We start from the raw sequence: 20,513 nt of genomic DNA, 5'->3' as shown, positions 1-20,513 counted from the left end.
AGCCAGAGGGATCAGAGCAGGCTACATCTTCCCAAACTCAGTACGACTTCTAAGGGACAGAGGTCGATAAAAAGTCCAGAGAGCGCAATCTGTATAATGGGAGAGTGAGGTATAGGTGCAGAGGTATGAGGGAAGTAGTCCAATAATTGCTTTATAGATGAAGGTGTACAAGTACAATGATGGGTGAGTGACTTACAGTTTTCTTACAGTTTATACCTTTTTTTCATCTTCAAAAAAACCTGACATCATTATGTTCTGCATCTGGCCATTATTGTTATTACAACTCAGGAACAGATTATTACCTTATTTAATGCAACCTAATGTATGGAGACATACCGCTGCAGCGCTTATTCTACTTTGAACTCGTGCTCTAAACAACCACAAGACAAAATTCACAGGGTCAGTTGATCAGTAAAGTTATTTACACAATGATTGAAATCTATGACGATTATTTACAGCAGGTATGTGGAATGAAATTGGTGTTGTTTAATTGTTCACTCTCTTTATTTATCCATCTTTGGGGTAATTAATTAATGATAAAACACACACTGCAACAGAAGTGTGGGATTTCTCAGGTGAATGTGTGGTTCTGGTATGTGTGTAGAAACCAGTTCACGTGGTTATTTTGCTAGAGCCTGATGCTGGTCTCGTAACTTTTTTTTTTAAATGAAGGTAAACAGTGCTTTAAGGTTATTAAAAAACCACACACTTACCTTGTCCATTAAAACTCCCAACAAGTTTAAATGAATGAGGTGAGTGTGTTATTTCAAGAAGTAACATGCAGTCTGGGGTCCGGAAGTGTGTCAGGCAGCTCTGGAAAAAAGCTGAACCATCATCCTTTTATGGTGTCAATTAAGTCAAACTGAACTTTCCACTAACTGGCACCTGAAGCAACACATTCTTCATTCGTCATCATTCCATTTATCAACACGTAGACTGGGCTTTTCATAATTTTTCTTGTCTGGTAGGTCCAATTAAAATAATCATTAAAGGGATAGTTCAATATTTTGGCAAATTGGCCCATTGCCATAATCCCTATAGTCTTAGCAGTAGGTTTGTTACCTTTAATTGTCGGTGCAAGCTATTTTTAGAACGGCGGAGCAGAGCCGCAAGCTGCTCAGAGCTACGCTATATGGAGGCTAATGGGATTTCTTGGTTTCCCTCATCAAACTCATCAAATACACAATCCAACAACTCCAAAACGCTCTGGTGGACAAGTTGTGACCTGCACATTCACCACGCTATGAGATAATAACAGAACGTTACCAGACAGAGTTGTTTTAGAGGCAAATGCAGAGACCGCTTTCTGAAAAACTGCCCCTGACAGGAACGCGAATCAGCGGTTTTGCATGAATTTGCCTCTAACACAACTCTGTCACTTATAACAGTGTTTCCAGAGCTGTGACGTGCAGCATGTGGCACTGTACGTGATGTTTGTCAATTCCAAAACATTCTGGTTTTCCGAGTTATTTAGATTCTTAGAAACAGTTTGGAGAGTGTTCGCTGAAGCAGTCACAAACATTTCAGTGGCGCTGGTCCATCTGGGCCTTTTTAACAAAGTTCTCAGAGAGTCATTGTGCTGTATGCCCCTTGTCATCTCTCTATAAACATCAATTAAAGCTCAGTGATTGAATCCACAGTGAATAACCACATCCTGTCTGTGTCTCCGCAGAGCGCTGAGGATGAGTCACAGTGGGTTGAAGACCTGCTGAAGCTCCACACGGCCAGAGTCAGAGATGTGGAGATCCTGACGGGCCTGGACCTGTACCGATCCACCAACCTCACCTACACCAGCACCCTGAGCCTCAAAACCCGCCTGGACCCCTTTGAGAGTGACGACTAGACGCACATAGAGAGAGACAAACACACCTACAAGACATAGCCGTTTTTTTGTTTTTATAGAAGTCCTGCATTTTCACCACATGCCCGCTGGACAGCCAGCGCATCGTTCCACTCCTGAGGAACTGCTGGGAAGCGCTTGGGAAGGGGAGTGCATTTTTGAAATTTGAAAAGATTGAAAGAGTGGTTTACTAGCGGCAAGTAGTAGTCTAAAGATTAACATAGGAATATCCAATACTATCCAAGAAATCTGAGAAAGAATAAGTTACAACAGGAATGATGCAGGATGTGGGACTTTTCTAACAGCTGCCACCACAGTTTTATAGTATATGCAGTACATTTTCATGCACACATAAAGAACTATACCAGTGTTTTTGCTCCATAAATATAAATGACGTGTACATCCTATCCTTACTGACCCTGCCTTGTGGAGTGAAAAATAATATGTCCTTTCTTACTCATAAAGATCAATTAGTCACCTGTTGAAACTTGCTTCATAGATCTCGAGGATTATGATAGATAGAAGATCCACAGTGATGACTTTCCAATCCAGCCTTTAAATGACATTTTCATGCCGTGTGGAAACAATTAGAAGTCAGTTGCTGCCTGAAAAGAAATGTTTAGTCATTTGTACTTAAAATGTTAAAACACACTTTATTTTAAGTTCTGTAAAGGTTCTGTAAACAGTTTGGAAGTTTGGGAAAAACACTCAGCTCTCCTCAGTCAGATGGGACATAGTTAGCTCAGCATAAAGACTGGAAACATAAGGAAACAGCTAGCTTGGTTCGGTCCAAAGGCAAAGGCAACAAAATGTTTGGCTTTAGCCGTGCTGGTATACTGTAGGTAGAGATGTCTTTGCCCTCAGACAGAACCACATCGGTTTCCCTCAGTTTTCAGTGTTTGTGCTGTGCTCAACATCTCCTTACTGTAGCTCCTAGCTTAATCTATAACACATGCACACACAGCTTGGTGCTTGGTATTTACACCTCTCTGGGCAAGAAACAAATAACAAAAAACAAAGATTCCTCTAAGACAACATCCATTTGATCACCAGTGTCCAGAAAAATCTTGTCACATTCGCACGAGAACTTTCTGGAAATGTTTTAGTGTTTACTAGGTTTCACAGTGTTCACCACAGTTACAGCATGATCATTCTCAACTCGTTAAGACTTCAAGACAACTTAAACAATCCCAGTGAGGTATTAAATGTTAATATTCACCAATACAAAAGAATGCGACAATAGCAATTTGGTAAAAACCAAACATGCTGGGAAATGTCAACGAACAAAAACAGACTAATATATTAATGTCACAAATTATAAAAAAAAAAGAGAAATGCTTTCCCATAAAGAACAGAAATGACTCCTTAAAAGAAAAACTGTAAATTTCTAACCCTGGTGCACACACACACACGCACACACATGCACAGCAATACTTTTCTCAAGTTTTCACATCTCTGTTGCTCTCCTTCTGTCTCAGCTGATCATCTAGGTGTATATTTTTATACAATTTTTCATATTTATTATGTAGCATCATAATAATAACAGCACCTAGTGTCAATGTAACAAATCAGTCCCTGTTCTTTTGTAATACAATAGAAACAGATGATGGATGTTGTGCTTTCTTCTCCCTCCTAGTGATTCTGCTGTAAAGGGAAATGATTTAGCTTGAAATTTTTCTACCCTCGGCATGAAAACATTTTCCTCAACAAATTTGTTGTGGAGAGGCTTATTAGTCCGAGGCAGGCTTACAAAACATTTTAACTTTTAAACCCACGACCACTCACGCTATTTGGAAGTGAAACTTGTGCTTAATATTCCTAAAATGTCTAACATAATAATTTGTGTCTCTGCAAATCTGTGTGCTGTAGGTGCCTAACTGTGAGAAGAAGGTCATTAAATGCTGATGGAAAAGCACAATTGTTTTAGAGGTGCTGACTTGTATAAAAGAGACTTACTGTAGGAGGTCACCACACGTGTTAAGGGTAAAGCTCTAACTGCATCCTTATGGGAAACCAATTTTCAAACCTTTTCCACCACCGCCGCCTAATCTCCCAATTTGTCTTGCTCATTTTACACTTTGTATAAATAAAAACCACACCGGAGTTTGGAATTTACCTCCTAGATAAGTCATTACGATAATAGCTGTTGTGATAATCAGCAGAATAAATAAACTAAGCAATGAAACAACAGTGGAGGTTTCCAAGATGTACATCAAAGCCTTGTTTCAATTTATTGTCTTGCAAATAAAAGCCACAGAGAACTGAAGAACATTGACTGGAAGTAATTTATTTTTCCTATTTACTTGTTAAGCAAATTGCAGCAGCAGTGATTTACCTGGCTGCTAACTCCCTGTTGCGTCAGGGGTCAGGTGAATAGCAACCCAAAATGTACTAACGGCCAATAATGTAACATTCAATGTTAATAAGATGCTTGAGTCAATAACGTAATAATAGTAATACATTTATAATAGTGCCTTTCACAGAAAATTCAGAAAGTGCTTCACAAAATTACAATTCAAAGAGAAACATATACAACAGTAAACAAAAAATAATACAGTTCCCACACAGTGTTAACAATAACTTTTTGTATGTAATATTTTATTACATTATTGGCAAGTTATTACATTATTGGCTTTACTACATTTAAAATGGCCAACATTATTACGTTATTGACAGTTATTGCATTATTGGCCGTTATTACGTTTTGAGTTCCTACAAGGTGTTTACACATGCAGCTCGTCACTGACGCACGCTGCTGTTTTGGCTTTGCACACAGGTATTTGTTGTTTTTTCTAGCAGATTAAATGCTTTTTGAATGACCGACATTGTAAACATACAGTCGCGTTGATGTCACTGGGTCCTGAGCACTTTCTCAGGAGGTGACTTTGGACTTGAGAAGCGTTTTATCTGTGAGCGTAATCAAAAACATTTCTTCAACATGTCACGATCACTTAAATCGCTGTGTTTAAACACTGTACATTTTGCGTCACACAAATTAAACAGGTCAGCTCATTCACTATGGCTATTATCGTTCATCACGTCATTAGTTGCATCATTTAACGGTTTGTATTGTCATGTTTAAACATTCTTGGGGCAAATATGCAAAGCTCTCACCGAGTCTCACAGCTTTGGATACAAACCCTCTTGCTAATGTAAAAATTCCAATGTTCCCTCGCTCCCTGAAGGCGTCTGCAGATGCTGGGAAGTGACAAATAAAAGAACAATGCACGATTACCAAGGAGCCAGCCAAAACAGATGAAATACCAAAACAGGTGAGGATTTTATTCACAACAAGGAACTACAATGGAAGTCAACAGTTGAGGTAACCTCTGCTGCTGGGTAGAGGGCAGACCATTAATCCCTACACTACAATCATCACAATAATAAGGCAATGCATGCAAAAAAAGAGAAAAAAATGGAGTTGAGTTTTCCCCCATCAACAGAAACCTGACAGTTCAACAAGGTTGTAGAAAATACATTTTGAACCACCTTTAATAAGAGAAAAATAAACTGTTACAAGTGATTGATTTACATACAACTACAGTAATAATGTCAGAAAACATAAACAAAAAGATACTGTACCCCTACTTTGACACACTTGAAACAATCAGTGAGTGGTTCATCTCAATGCTTTGGGGGACGTTAGAAACCATATACTGTAGGACACACCACTCGGCAGATACTGTAGTCGTTGTGTTCAGTTGTGCAATTGGGGATCAAGAATGACTTGACCATTTGTGAATAATGAAACACAGACATATGATATGCTATACAGTCATTTTAGGTGGAATTCACCGCAAGAGTAATCGGTAAATGCATTTTACGCAAGTGCATGCTGTCTTGAGAACCATTGTGCAAATGCACCAATGCCCCTATGAATTAGGCTAGTTAAGATGTGACATATTCTCCTGACTCACCTTATACATACTATTCTTTGTTTTATATTTCCTTCATCATCCACTCTTAAACAGGTCTCAATCAGTCACAGCCTTGTTTGGCAACAGTGGCCGCCAGCCATTGCGTCAATACAACCCGATATCCAGGTCACTTTACGAAATCCCTTCCGCCACACACACACACACCCGTACGTGACACCTCACATGGAGTGTAACCTATGTCTTCATGTTTTCATTGTTTTTTTTTTTAAAAACATTTCTGAGCTGCTGGGAAATAAAGCAAATGCACTGAACCTGACTCTAACCTGGACGTAACATAATGCTTGTAAACAGGAAAGCACTAATGGCCTCTTTTACAACAGAACTGTGAATCAGAGCCAGAGCCCATACAAAGTAAAAAAAAAAAAAAAAAAAGTCCCTCATTATTTTATTTCCACTGTAGTTGCCTTTGTTCTGCAGAATATTTACTCTGTATTGTCTGCGCCAAAGTTAAAATGAGGAAAACAATTACTTTGAAAACTGTCCCGCAAATACTCTCCCCGGGGCCAGTGCTGTGTAAAAGTTCATTCATGATTTGGATTGATTAGTGATGAGTCTGGCAGCCAAAGCGTGATTTCCCGTAAATTTTCCTTAAACTTAAAAGGAACTTTCAGTGTTGGTCAGTAATATGGGAGCTTTAAATCATTTAAACAAATGCAGTCTTACTCTCAAAAATACTACCTACTGTGAAGCTTTCTCTAGACCTTCAGATTCAAAACAGAGACAAAACTGTTATTAATTTGGCTAAAAAAAAATTTTAAAAAAGTTTTTTGTCAAAAGAACCCACTGACATGCTCTGAGAAAATAAACATAAATATTATTATTAACATAAAAATTGAGGAAATTCAAAAACTTGACATGACACATGAACACTATTTTGCACCTTTTTGGCTGCTGATCTAGCACCTGTCATATTATCTTTGTTTCTGATCAATTCAACCGCAACAATTAATCTTCTCTTTGGACATTTCAATTTGTTTTGTTTAGATAATTATGTTTTAATTAAATTATCAACTTGCAGATGTCAAATGATTAAGCAATCAACAAGACAAAACAAAAAGACAGGAAAAACAGGCTAGCGTAATAACTAATAAAAGTCTTCCCGGTAATTTAATTTTGCCAGGCAGTAATTGCACAATGATAACCAAGCAATGGCGTCACCACTGAACATGTTGATAATGGATTAAAAGGTGGATCATTAACAGTGAAGGTCGGGAGTTTCCCACAGTTGTAAAGCTGAAAAAGTTTCGGACTGAAGTCAATGTCTACTGCTGATGGACGTTTTGTTGATTCTGAGTCTGTTCTGCTCCTTTACCCAAGATTCACATATTGTATTGTTAGGTAACAAAACCACATCAAAAACATTAGGAACAGGAAAACATCACTCAGAACAGAAAAATATTTTATTTTATTTTATTTTATTTTATTTTATTTTATTTTATTTTATTTTATTTTATTTTATTTTATTTTATTTTATTTTATTTTATTCTAATCAGATCTGTCTGAGAAATATCTTCTGTAAATGGAACTACATTTTCTGCTGGAGGAAAACTCAACTGAGTGGTTGGATGTGATTCATTTAGTAATTGATTTATTGCACCATAGCCAGGTTTTAGATTCTGAAGTGTGGATTAGTTTAGTTACAGTTGTCTTTCTGAAGTCTGGTTTGTGAAAAGCAGACTGAGATCGCCTCATTTCAGTTTGGTCTTTGGGGGGCCACAGCTTTGCAGACAGCACAATGATGTCTGAATTAGATTAGATAAGAAAGGCTTTATTAGCCTATAAAGGAAGGAAATATGATTTGCAACAGTAGTAAAACACAACCCGGCCAGCACGCTTCACAAATAAATAATAACAATGTATTACATTAAAATACCATCATAATTGACTGTAATGTGGTATAAAATAAAAGATAGCTTAAAAGACAAAAAGCTTGCGTAACCCTTGAATTTACAGGCCGCTAATTACATGATAATGTCAAGAAATAGCCAAGAAATAACAAGTAATATGGTCATGTCTAGAAAAAGCCTAGAAATAACGGTTGATTTAATGTCGAGAAATATAGCCAAGATATAATGATTGACCGCCAAGAAATAGACCAGAAATAATTGATTGTAATCGACAAAAGGACTTGGTTGAGAAAAATTCTGGCCTTTCCCAAAAAATTTGAAGCATGAAAAGCATGTGCAATCTTTTACCTTCATGAAAAAGATGACATGACAATGAATTTCTTGACATTATCACGTAATTGTCTCAAATATGTATTTGAATCAGTAGACAACATTGCCTAGAACAAGGACCACTGTGTGTTTGGGATGAAACACAGAGACTGAGGATGGAGAAGTTCAGCTGTGATTGGTGGGATTTAGTTAACACTTTTTTTTTCAGGCAAGGATTTAAAAGTTTTAGATGATTCCTTGAGGAGATGAGGAGAGGGTGGTTGATAGCGGAGAGAAGTGCATCAACAATGGAAGGATCTTTTAGACCCTGGAAGGTTGATTCTCAGTTGAGCATTTATTAATGATGGTGATTGGTCAATGGCTGTCTCAAGATACCGAAGAGCAACTTCACTGAGACCTTAGACAGTCATCATGTCCCCATACCATACCTTATATTTTCAACAACCAACACAACCTGTTGTCTTGCGTAAATATATCATTACCATCTACCACGTGAACTGTAGATTATACGGCATTATAGACGTCTATGAATGAGCAAGGATTTTTAAAAAATCCAACTATCAGTCTATTTATAGAGGAAACAGCTATTTATAAATCTGGTAGCATGGTTTTAGATATTTCACCGGCCAGTGAACTGTACAGCAATGTCAGTAACAGGAACTTCTGCCTGAGTCACAAATGAATGCATCATGGGGCCGTGCGGTATGTGCAGTACGCTCACAGCACAAACTCAGAAACTCTTACTAATCCTGTACGTTCCTCAATATTGCTTACATTGCGAGTGTGGAAAGTATGTTGGTAGATTCCCAACAACGCAACTGCTTCATTTCACTCCGCTTCACTTCATTGCAGTGACATCTACAGTACAAATGTCTTTCAGTGCAAAGGTCCTGATTTTTCATAATTCAAAACATTATGGGAGCTTATCAGGCCCAACTGTTTGTCATAGTTCCAAGATCAAGGTTGTTAATTGGACCGGAGACATCGGCTTTGAATCAGCTACGGCTATTCCGAGGAACTGGAAGCAAAGCATGAGTCAATATCATGACTGTGGTCAGTCACTGAACGGTGATAATTTATTAGCTCACCTTCCTGGTTGAAGAACTGTGCATGAGCAGAACAAATGGCATGGAGACAACTTGATGACGCCACATTTCCCATCTCTGATCACAAGTTCACATTTGATTTACTGTAGGCTATATTACTGGCTGCAGCTGCACCACAGCTGGACATGAGATCAATAAACCACTATGATAAACCCACTTGGCTCGCTATAACAGTTTGAATCTGTGCTCGCTTTGCTGCTCGACGTCTGCTGAGCCAATTCCTGATCTCAGCTAATCATTACCTGCACCCTGCTACCTTATTCACCTCACGTGTATGCATGAGCTTGTGTGTGAGTTGAAAGGTGTCGGGCTGAGCCACCTGCGTCCTGACAGACTCAAAACACAGAGCTGAGATGAGCGGGTTATCTCCTCAGTCGTAATATATGTTCTTTACGGTCACTTATCTGCAGCTCACGCCTGGTCCAGAGGTCACTGCTGTGATATCTCTGTGAGAAGCGTGTGAGAGCGACACATTCGTGGTCACCATGGGTTTGGGGAAGGACTCGCAGAGGAAGAAGAAGATCATTGTAAGTACCGGTTCTGACTCTAACAGACTGAGGCCTCATATTTATTTATTTATTATTAGTTTTACACAGAATTTTAAATGAAAGAGTTATATTGAACACAAGATATGCATAGTGTGAGTTTTGTAATCTCTACTCATCTGTTGAGGCACAGATGAAAGTCTATATACTTTAAGCCCAAACACTGGCAGACTCTTTGAATTAAAGGGCATTTCCAATCGTAATCAATGTTTACCTCAGATGTCAGCTCACCGATGATCAGTTCAAGAATCTATAGTTTTTCCAATGTTCATTAATGGGCTCCGGACTACTTTTAAAATTGTTCTGTGGTCGCAAGTAACGTCCTTTTGACAATCATTTAAAGTCTAAAATTCGCTTTACAATTAAATTAAATCAAAATTCGGACTTACCGCATCTTCCACATTGTTCCTTTCCGGGTCAAAGAACAAACGCCTCAGAGTCCCTCTACCGTTGTGTTGTGAACATTTAGATTTAATTTAATCGTAAGGTGAATTTTAAAATTTAAATGATGGTAAAAAAGGACGTTACTGTACTTGCGACCACAGAACAATTTCAAGATGAATCCAGAGCCCATTAATGAACATTGAAAAAACGATAGATTCTTGAACAAAAACGAATATAAACGTCCACACGCTGCAGTTGGGAGTATGGATGGTATGAAATGAACTGATCATAGGTGACCTGATATCTAAGGCAAACATTGATTACGACTGGAAATGCCCTTTAACAATGGATCATAGGTTTAACTTAGATGGGTTCCAGTGATGTGTGCCTTTCTCATATCTCCAATCACAGATAAGCATGAGAAGATTATTAGACACATATAATAATGATGATGTTTGCTTCTTGCTGTTGTGTTGCCTGGAACAGCTTGAGATTGAATGAGGATCATTAGCATTACATCTGCCCTCCTGTTGCTTTTGCTCCATTGCTGAAATACATATTTATTCTACGTGAGGTGCTGCCCCATCCCTGTGCAGCTGCAGCAAGTCTTGTTGCAGCTGCACAGGGATGGGACATGGTACAGGCTGCTCTGCGGTGTTTCTCTTGCTCTAATAACTTCTGGCTGCAGCTCAAGAAATCCTTGACGACTTCAGAGTCTTCAGAGGGAGTGTGTGTGTGTGTGTGTGTGTGTGTGTGTGTGTGTGTGTGTGTGTGTGTGTGTGTGTGTGTGTGTGTGTGTGTGTGTGTGTGTGTGTGTGTGTGTGTGTGTGTGTGTGTGAGAGAGAAACCTTTTTTGGTTTTGGTTACCGGGGCATGCCCCATCCTGTACGTTATGAATTTGTTTGCAGCTCACATAGCTGTCAAAGCACACTCTGAGGAAATCTATTTTTGTGTGTTCATTACAGATAGGTATCTTGGCCGTATCAATCGTAACCCTAATCCTCGGTCTTGGACTCGGTCTTGGATTGGACTTGCAGAGATGTCGGAACAAAGGTGCTGTCAAACACCAACACACACGCACACACATACACACACACACACACACATACACACACACACACACACACACACACACACACACACACACACACACACACACACACACACACACACACACACACACACACACACACACACACACACACACACATCCTTGTAAATCTATCTTTGTGAGGACATGTCATTGACATAATGTATTTATTCCCTAGCCCCTTATCCTAATCTTAACCATCCAAAACAAATGCCTAAACTTAACCATTACTCTAAACCTAATTTAAACCTAATTATAACCTAAAGTCTTAACCCTCAGAAAGCCCTTTGAAAAAGTGAGGACCGGCCAAAATGTCCTCACTTCCCAAAAATGTCCTCACTCTGTTTGTTAAAAACTCGTTCCGGTCCTCACAACGTAGCAGACATATGCCAACATGCTCCTACTCGCCCACATCAAAATTAAGGCTTATATAACAACCAAACAACTCTTATTTATCTTCAGTGTTGATCACCGTGCACCGTGTCTCCTCTCACACTCGTGACTCACTGACTCAGCCTCTTCATTTCAACACCCCCAGATTTTGAATTTTATCACCAAAACAATAGAAAAACCCTCCAAGTCACACTTCACCTCATGAGTCACAGTTTTAAAAATGTCAACTCCTTGTTGACTTTTCAGATATGATATGATTTTTTTTTTTATGGCGCCTAAGGTTAGTCCCGTATTTGATGTTTTTTCCAGTATTACACTCAGAGCGGCTTCTCTGTGGCGCCGTGGTAACAACAGGTCAGTGTTTGCTGAGCGACTAAATAACACTGTTGCAGGTTTTTGGTAAACGCTCAGTGAAACCAGATGCTGCGAGTGTCAGATGGTCGATCCGAGCCAGTGCTACCTGATGCACACAGAATACACAGTTACTTCAACGCAACATGGGCCAAAGGCTTCGTTGCATGCCGGTTGATGGCTGTAGATACCAAAAAAGGTTTTAGAATCAGTTTATTTCTGCTTTAGCTAATGCAGAACTTTTTTTTTGTACTTTTTTCCCCCATTTTGTTGCTGCTTGGCTGAGAACTGTGACATCACAGAGTAACAGGAAGCGAGGACAGCTAGACTCAGTTTCAGAATACAGATCACAAATAGTAGTGAGATCAAGAAGTTGGTTTGTCTGGTGATTTTGGGGTTTCCTGGAGTTGCCCCTAAATGCAAACAAAGCTTGAAAACTTCTAGACGATGAGTAACAGTTGATAGAGAGTAGAGGCGCCATGGGAACTATCTTTTTATCTGCTGTCTCAGGCAGCCGACAAGTCCAGCTTCTCTCACGCATGACAGCGCCAGAAAGGTGACATATGCTGCTCATCATCATTACAAACTTGTCAGAAGCTTTACTCAGCACAGTATCACGCTGCTTCAGACATGCACGAGTAAATCACTTGAGTATGTCACGTTAGTGCTTAGACTGTGATTTGATTACTCAGCTGACCATTTCCATTTTCTGGCCCTTCTCCTTTCTCGAGCATGTCTGCAGCACAGACGAAGAGCTGACTCATAGGAGGAACCACTGTGCTGAGCCTGAGCTCTTCACTTGGCATTGTGATGCATTTCTGAATGAATGAAAAGGTGTCAAGTGTTTCATGTTGTTCAGTTTGGTTTTCAGTTTACATCAACAGAGTACATATTAATTTCCTTAAGTTGAACTTGTTGCACATAATGTAGCGTACAGTACATTTCTCAAAAGACACAAAATTGATTAATGACGTGTTGGTTTTGCAAGAGGTAAGGTGCCAGGACAGGACCTGTTTTATGTGAATTTGAAGGTGAAAGTGTGGGACAGGTCTCCAGAGGCTAAAGGAACATGATTCTGAGCTCGTTACCCATCTAACGTCATATCGTAGGCGTGGGGAGAGGCTGATAAAAGCCATCCAGGCCATAATCTGGTTGTTCATGGGCAGTTCATCCCAGTGGAACGTCTCCAGGGATCTATAAGAGAGCATTTGGCAGCATTTTTGGACATATCAGCAGGGAGGCATGCGGTCACTGTGAGTAATGGGGGATTCTTTTATTTTGAAATTGGCCAAAATATTAATAACTAATTCAATTTTGGGAATATTCCTTTGAGACATCACAGATAATGATCTCAAACGTAGATTTCTATGGAACAAGGGTGTATTGGGAAAATGCTCTAATATAACCCATCCCCAGTGAGGTGTGTGGATTTTTTTTTTCTTTTAAAGGATGATTCTTCAATAAAGGGATTTTTTTCTGTCCCTGGTGAAATTTCAATATATACAGTGTATTTCAGAAAAAAACAATTATTGTATATGTTGGGGCTAAATTGTAAAAAAAAACAAAATGGCATTTCAATATTTTTTGAAAATCGTATGCCACATATGCCAGAATTTTTATGTTTTGGGCTTGACCCCAACTCAGACTTTAGAACATTCTTCATAGTAGTAAAATAATACAAATTTGCATTGTCTCATAAGATGAAAAAACATCCTTTAAATTAATTTGGTGTATAAATGGGCAATTAGAAATTTTTTTTAAAAATATATATAGTTGTGTCATTGCCATCACACCAACTGTTTTAGTACAATAAAGGTTTTTCAAACTACTATTCAGTTGTTGTTGCCGGCGCCACGAGGCAACAAATGTGAGCAATTTGAAGATTCATGCATCTTGATCTGAGTGTATGTTCATTAGGCTTCATCACTGAACAAGTTTCCATTTGGATATTTTAGTTCAGAGAGAAGAAATGTCACTTTATTCACATATACAGTGTCCAGTGCACATTAGCTACTGAGTTATGCCAGGAGATCTAACACTTAACTGACTTTTGCTCCAAAAGGGGAAAATTGTCATCACCATCACGCATCACTAACGTCACAAAATTGGCTGACAAGTTACCAATGATGTCAAAATGACTCTTGTTCCAGAAGAGAGCTTTAAAAATAGAAAAACACAGTTAAAATAGGGTATAAGTCATAAGGTCATGTGCCAGTTGAAGAATCACCCATAAAAGGAAGAAAATGAATGGATGTACCAATACATGGCCGATGGGTTGCACCTGACTAACCTGTGCAACTTAAATCGTCAACAAGCGAGTTAAAGGTTAAAGAATCTGCTTCGTCATGTTGGCTCGTGTTGTTAGTTTCCCTGTACAGGTGATTCACACCTAGATGACGGATAGGAATAAATGTCATGTGTGAGAGAGCACATGAGAGTGACGACTGTGAATCCCCCCCCCCCCCCACACACACACACACACACACAAAACAAAAGAGACTGTTTGAAGACAAATAAGGACGAAGCTGTGAGCTCATGATGGCCCAAACATGTCACATGCTCCACTGCACAGCCGACATGCAGAAAGACGAGCGTAAGCATGACAAGCTAGAATTATTATTCTTGAGCTTGGCTGCAGCATGTTGTTGTCTGCCTGAACTATAGCTTCGGTCTGTTGTATGTCCTGTTCTAAAAACAAGTAACAAAAGTTAAAATAGTTAATTTCTTCTAAATATGAAATGTTTTGTTGTGCATAATGTAGAGAAAATAAAGTAATACAGATATTTGATGTTTGAGAACATTTTAAAGTTTGAATTTAGTGCATAAAATGTATGTAAAACAGGTTTCATGGCAACAAGAGATACAGAAAAACAGGCCCTATTTATAATAACTTTGAATAGAACTTTGATTAAACAGATGAAGTTCATTATTTTTAAAACATACAAAAATAAATATTGCAAAACAACAAGTTTACAAACCAGACCTTTGATTGGTTGTGAGATTGTGAATAATGACACTTTAAATTCTACCCACATTGCTGTTTTGAACCCTTCATTGAACTGTGTTGTTTTTAATCAACTTAATCAAGTGAATCGGAGCAGGGTGTGTGGGAGCTTGGGAACGATTAGGACACTGTTCTCTGAATAATAAATGACACATTGTTGCAGTTTCTACTTGAATGAAAGAATTAAGATGTTGCAACATTTTAACTGCACATCAAATGTGCAAACATTTGTGAAATAAATATTACATCTATTTAATGATATAAACATTTTAAAAGATAAAGTATCATTATTCTCCTCTCAAACCCAACTGGTCGAGGCAGACGTGTTAACATCACCCTGTAAAGATCCATGAGTTTAAGTTTATTATTATAATTTTTTAAAAACACTGAACATATAAAAGTGATATTAGCTGAATCGAAAAACTTCTCTGTCTCTTCCAGTTGTCCCACACACTTCCTGCAGAAATCGATGCTACGAGCCGTACGACGTCGAGATCCCCGGCTGCAGGTGTGACGAGGGCTGCGCTGCCAGCAACAGCTGCTGCTATGACTACCACGACATCTGCACCATCCCAAGTGAGTCATAGAAACCCCCTTCCAGACCACTTTCCTGGACTGAGGGATTTGTTTTTTGTTTTTTTCAAATCCAATGAGAAACATATAAACATTTGCTTTTTTAAACCTACAAATGTGAAATACACATATAGTTGCAACATGTTATGCCATAGGAAATGTCATCAACAGTTTCAGTATACATGTTATTATGGGTATTTCCTGTATAATGTGTTACAAATTTACACCTTCATCAGGATATATCTACATTTGATGACATATTATGTGGCAATATCACTCTTATCGGACACAAGACCCGTTTTCAAATGAAAAAATGTACAATGCTTGTATGATGTACCTAAACCTCCATACTGTAATTGTTGCCTTTAGCTGAGCAGTGGGAGTGCACGAAGCTCCGCTGTGGAGAAAAGAGGCTGACGCAGAGCAGATGTCACTGCTCGGATGACTGTCTATCTGCAGGAGACTGCTGCACCAACTACAAACACGTCTGTCACGGTGAGAATGAAATCTGATCACGGAAGTCAGTAGACAAAAAATGTAATTGAAAGGATGACTCGAAACCAAAAAGGACAAGTTGAGGATTGGCTGCTCAACCTGATTTTCTGACAGTTGTATTTGTAACACTTTGGCCTCAAAGCTGTTCGTGTGAACAAATGTCATACATGGCAAACAACCATTGGTTAAACCCATTTCTCTATGAAATCCCCATTTGACATCTAAAGGTCAAAGTTAACCTGGGACTATAGTTGTCTGGTATTTTGGGTCTAAAAGAATGAATCTGAAGATTTTCTTTTTAATGTCTCCTGTTCTGCAGTAGTTCTGTCTGTCCCCGCATCGCCATGGCAGTGATTAATGGCAGCGGACCGACCGATCTTATCTCTTTAGGCTGCTTACAACCCTCAAAACCACAATTTTTTTCCACAGACAACATCAGATGGCTTCAAACATACTGTAGCTACACTGAGGGGTTTATACTTCAAGAAAGCCGACATGTTGGTAAATGGAGCTGTAATACAGTCTCGCAAAGTCTCGTGCAAGACTCAAGTTGGTAGAATAAACAATATACAGACTTTAAAAAAAGGAAGGAGTTCCACCGCACACAAAGGGTTCTTATAAACACTGATTACGACCCCTTTGTGTGTGGTGGAACTCCTTCCTTTTTTCTGGACACCACCGGCACCATTGTGAGGTTCTGATCTGTGCTGTGCAAGGCAATCTCCTCCTTCTCAATATCCAGACTTACTCTTACTGCTACGAAGAGCTTCAGACGACCTGGGTATTCCATCAAAGTCGCTAAAAACATCCAGACTCTGGTGTAATCTTAAAGTTTGAATTAGCAGGAACTCCAAACCTAGCCTCGACCCGTTCCAGATCAGCTTTCTCCACTTGACGCTAATTCAAGCCTCACCTGTAAGCCTCACCTCGTCCAAGCTCACACCAGTCGAGTGCCGAAAGTAAGGAATGTACAACAAGAAAAGGAAACACAGCTGCTGTTAGCAAGATAACAAAGGAGGTCAATGCACGACTGACACACAGGTCCGTCTATTTTAGCATCAGACGAACCATTGCTCTAGGCGTGTCTTATAGCTCACTGGGTAGAGTGGAGGCAGTAAAGTGTTTTAGTCCTCCCTGCAGCGAGTCCGAGTTCGAATCCCCTACTGGTCCTTTTCTGCGTGTTGTTCTCACCCATCGTTGCCTGTCTCTCTCCACCTGTCTTCTTGAAATAAAGGTGTAAAAGTCCAAACACATATTTTAAACCCCTCATCAAAGTGACTAAGTGTATGTAGATAGTGACACCTATTAGCATTTAATTCTTTTAGCCTAAAGAAATTCACAAAATCTATCAATTATATATTACTTATATCTATTAACATTTATCAACTAGCTATTTCATGTGATTATTTCACAATTGACAGTAGAAAATCATATTTACCAAATCTATCAATTCAAGGAGATGAAGAGATAGTGAATAGCAGTTTTAATCCATCCATCCATCCATCCATCCATCCATCCATCCATCCATCCATCCATCCATCCATCCTTTCATCCTTCCATCCATCCATCCATCCATCCATCCATCCATCCATCCATCCATCCATCCATCCATCCATGATGTTTGTTTTTAAAATTCTGAACGGTATGGCCCCTGTGTACTTAATGGAACTCATACATGTTCACAGACCGATCAGAGCTCTGAGGTCTGCAAACGAAATACATTTGGATGTGCCTAAAAGCAGGCTGAAAACTAGAGGCGATCAAGCATTCGCTGTGGAACAGTTTACCACAGCATATCCGGTCATCAGAGACTCTCTCTCTCCTCTCTCAGAACCTATGTGTGAGACGAAGTTGTTTGGTTTGCTGAGTGTATGTGTCATTGTCAAAATTGTACTTTGTTGTTATTTATTTTATGTAAAGCACCTTGGTCAACCTAGGTTGTTTATAAGGTGCTCTATAAATAAACGTTACCTTGACCTTAAAGTGTATTAATAAAGCAATGACACTTAATCCATAGTGAAAAGGCTGCAGGTTGAATTGATAAAGAAATTATTTGTGAGGTCTAACACCTGGAATCAGCATGTGCGCCTCAGAATCATAACATCAGTATTAAATGGACACTAATGAGCGCTGTTTCTTGTCTCAACCCTGCGGCAGGGGAGAGACAATGGGTGGAGGACCAGTGCGAGGAGCTGTCGGCTCCCATGTGTCCCTCAGGGTAAGACTGGTTCAAGATGTCCTTTGTGTTCTATCAATACATCTGTTTTGATCTGAAATCAACTCATGACTCTAACCTGGGATGAACTCTTCCCCCTCCTTAGCTTCAAGCAGCAGCCACTTCTTCTCATCTCGCTGGACGGACTGAGAGCAGAGTATCTGTCGACGTGGAGCTTCCTCATTCCCGTCCTCGACAAACTCAGTCAGTGTGGACCTCATTAAGCTCATCTCCCCTTTTTTCCTTCATCAACCGATGGGCGTAATGTGTGCGTCAGTGTACGAACAAGTAATGTGTTGTTGTCTTCTCTACATTACAGAGACATGTGGAACATCTGCACCGTACATGCAGGCAGCCTTTCCCAGCAAAACTTTCCCCAACCACTACACCATTGTTACGGTAAAGACACAAGGCTCCGCCTGCAGCCCATCACACACACAAACACACACACAGTGTTTGAACCAGACACCTACGTGCAGATCTTTGCAACTGAATCTACTACAGACTCAGAGTGAATGCATTAACTGGTGTGATTTGTGAGGCTCCATTGGAGAATGAAGCAACTTGTAAAGCATCACTATCTGTGAGATAACTGTGACCGATGTTGTTCTGGCCTGCGCTGAGTGAGTTTCGAACCCGGGTCTCCTGCACCGCGGGCGACGATGCTAACCGTTTCGCCAAGAGGTCAATGACCACTTGGCAAATGGATTAGCACGTGTTTTATGGAAGAGTGAGTTTAACTTCAGTACTGCTAACCGTCACACGCTGTCACTTCTCCTTACTGGTACCTTGTGACTGTGACTATACCCGCGGACCTCCATTACATAAATACCTGTTTTTATATACCAGGGTTCGATCGCAATGTTGCCAATGTTGTGTTATGATGTGTACCATGTTGGGTAGGCTCGATAAACAGCTATAATCTGGTGGAAAGCAACAAATTAAACCAATCTAAGGTAGACTTAAAGCAGAAGTAAGCGATCCGGTCGTTTTGGCTAACTTCCTGTCAGCCGATGGAGTTAGCAGTCCCCGCCCTCGTCCCTTCGTCACCACATTCACGCGCATCCCTTGGCTGCACACACAGAGAGGATCGCCCCTTCATGCCGTTCTCTCTCCTCATTGGATAAAGGTTGTAGGATACAAGGAAAGTTTTCTCCTCGGCTTACGGCAGAGCAGAGTGACTGACAGACCCGTGTTTCGGACCAAACACTCTATATAAGTGATTGCTGTCAGAAGATATACCAATTTAAGACTTATATTAACACAAACATTTCGCTTAGTGGAATGTTTGTGTTAATATAAGTTTGTGAAGGAATGTGGTGCAGACGCACATGGCTGTAGACTGCAGGTCAAAATCTTCATCTTGTATTCACAATCAAATCCAGACAAAACCATGATTTCCACCAGGTTTGATGGGAATTAGCAATTAGCATGGTACAGTAATATGCTTAACTAGCATGGTGAATATGGAAAAACATTGAAGCTGCTAAATTAGCATGGTTTGTTGTCATTGTTAGCATGTTAGCTCACTGATCTGTAGGCTCTGTTTTGTCTGCCTTCTTGCACAAGTAGAGTGTCAAGTGTTTAATCCAAGTCTTCAGGACAAAACTCTGGTGTTCTCCCTGCACGTGGACCATCTCATGACAAACTGAAATATTTCTATGGTGTGTCAGGCGAGTCCTTCAGGAGGTTTCCTGGGAACATGCTTTGGAGTTAATGCTTTGGTTTCCTAGAAAAAAGAGAAGGGAATAATGATAGCTGTTAAAATGTTTACTCCCGCAGTTGACACTTGACAAATGACAAGTGACTAATCAACAATGACTCATGCCAAACTTCCACTTTCACATGTGTATTTCATAGGGAACTGGTTCACAGCCAAATAACTGTCCCCTCCTCCCCCACACTCGCCTCCTCTCTCAGGGTCTCTATCCAGAGTCCAATGGTTTGATTGACAACACCATGTACGACCCAGTGTTCGATGCCTCCTTCAGTCTGTCCAGTCCGGAGAAAGACAACCCCGACTGGTACCTCGGACAACCTGTAAGTCTTGTTCACTGCGATGGAACCCAAAGATGTCAAATACCAAACAAAAACATACAGTAAAACATAAACCAGATGAGTCAGTGTGAGTGTGAGAGATGGTGCAAGCCACTGGTGAAAGACAAGTTTTACGATTGATGGAGTGGTATGTTGCCTCAGTTACTAAGTGCAACAAGCAGATCGAGAACAGTGCGTGCAGTGAGAGGAATAGTACGTTCATTTCATGGGAAAAGGAAGTTTGGGAACAGGTTCAGCATGTGTCATTACCATACTATACTGTATTCTTCTGCAGCTTCTATTTCTGTATATCTCTCAACCTTTCCCTTTTTTCTTTTTGTTTAATTTGCTGGGTATCCTACCTT

At 39.8% G+C, this 20,513-nt stretch overlaps 2 protein-coding genes across 2 annotated transcripts in view; both read left to right on the top strand.

The window, feature by feature from the left end:
- enpp2l (ectonucleotide pyrophosphatase/phosphodiesterase 2-like) overlaps window positions 1-2,317 on the top strand; it is a 44,887-nt gene extending 42,570 nt beyond the window's left edge. Inside the window, exon 25 of the mRNA XM_083981613.1 lies at window positions 1,673-2,317. Coding sequence (XP_083837739.1) covers window positions 1,673-1,843 — 171 coding nt within the window. The 3' untranslated portion in view covers window positions 1,844-2,317. The remainder of the gene's footprint in view (window positions 1-1,672) is intronic.
- Window positions 2,318-9,371: 7,054 nt separating this feature from the next.
- Window positions 9,372-20,513, top strand: part of LOC310993591 (venom phosphodiesterase CdcPDE) — a 42,824-nt gene continuing 31,682 nt past the window's right edge. Inside the window, exons 1-8 of the mRNA XM_083981988.1 lie at window positions 9,372-9,588; window positions 10,956-11,043; window positions 15,270-15,404; window positions 15,771-15,896; window positions 18,054-18,114; window positions 18,218-18,315; window positions 18,431-18,510; window positions 20,032-20,151. Of these exons, the coding sequence (XP_083838114.1) occupies window positions 9,547-9,588; window positions 10,956-11,043; window positions 15,270-15,404; window positions 15,771-15,896; window positions 18,054-18,114; window positions 18,218-18,315; window positions 18,431-18,510; window positions 20,032-20,151 (750 nt within the window). The 5' untranslated portion in view covers window positions 9,372-9,546. The remainder of the gene's footprint in view (window positions 9,589-10,955; window positions 11,044-15,269; window positions 15,405-15,770; window positions 15,897-18,053; window positions 18,115-18,217; window positions 18,316-18,430; window positions 18,511-20,031; window positions 20,152-20,513) is intronic.

This window comes from Trachurus trachurus (assembly GCF_905171665.1).
Source record: "Trachurus trachurus genome assembly, chromosome: 11".
Taxonomy (NCBI): Eukaryota; Metazoa; Chordata; class Actinopteri; order Carangiformes; family Carangidae; genus Trachurus; species Trachurus trachurus.
Note: the sequence above shows the minus strand (reverse complement) of the source record. Positions and strands in the feature narration are given on the sequence as shown.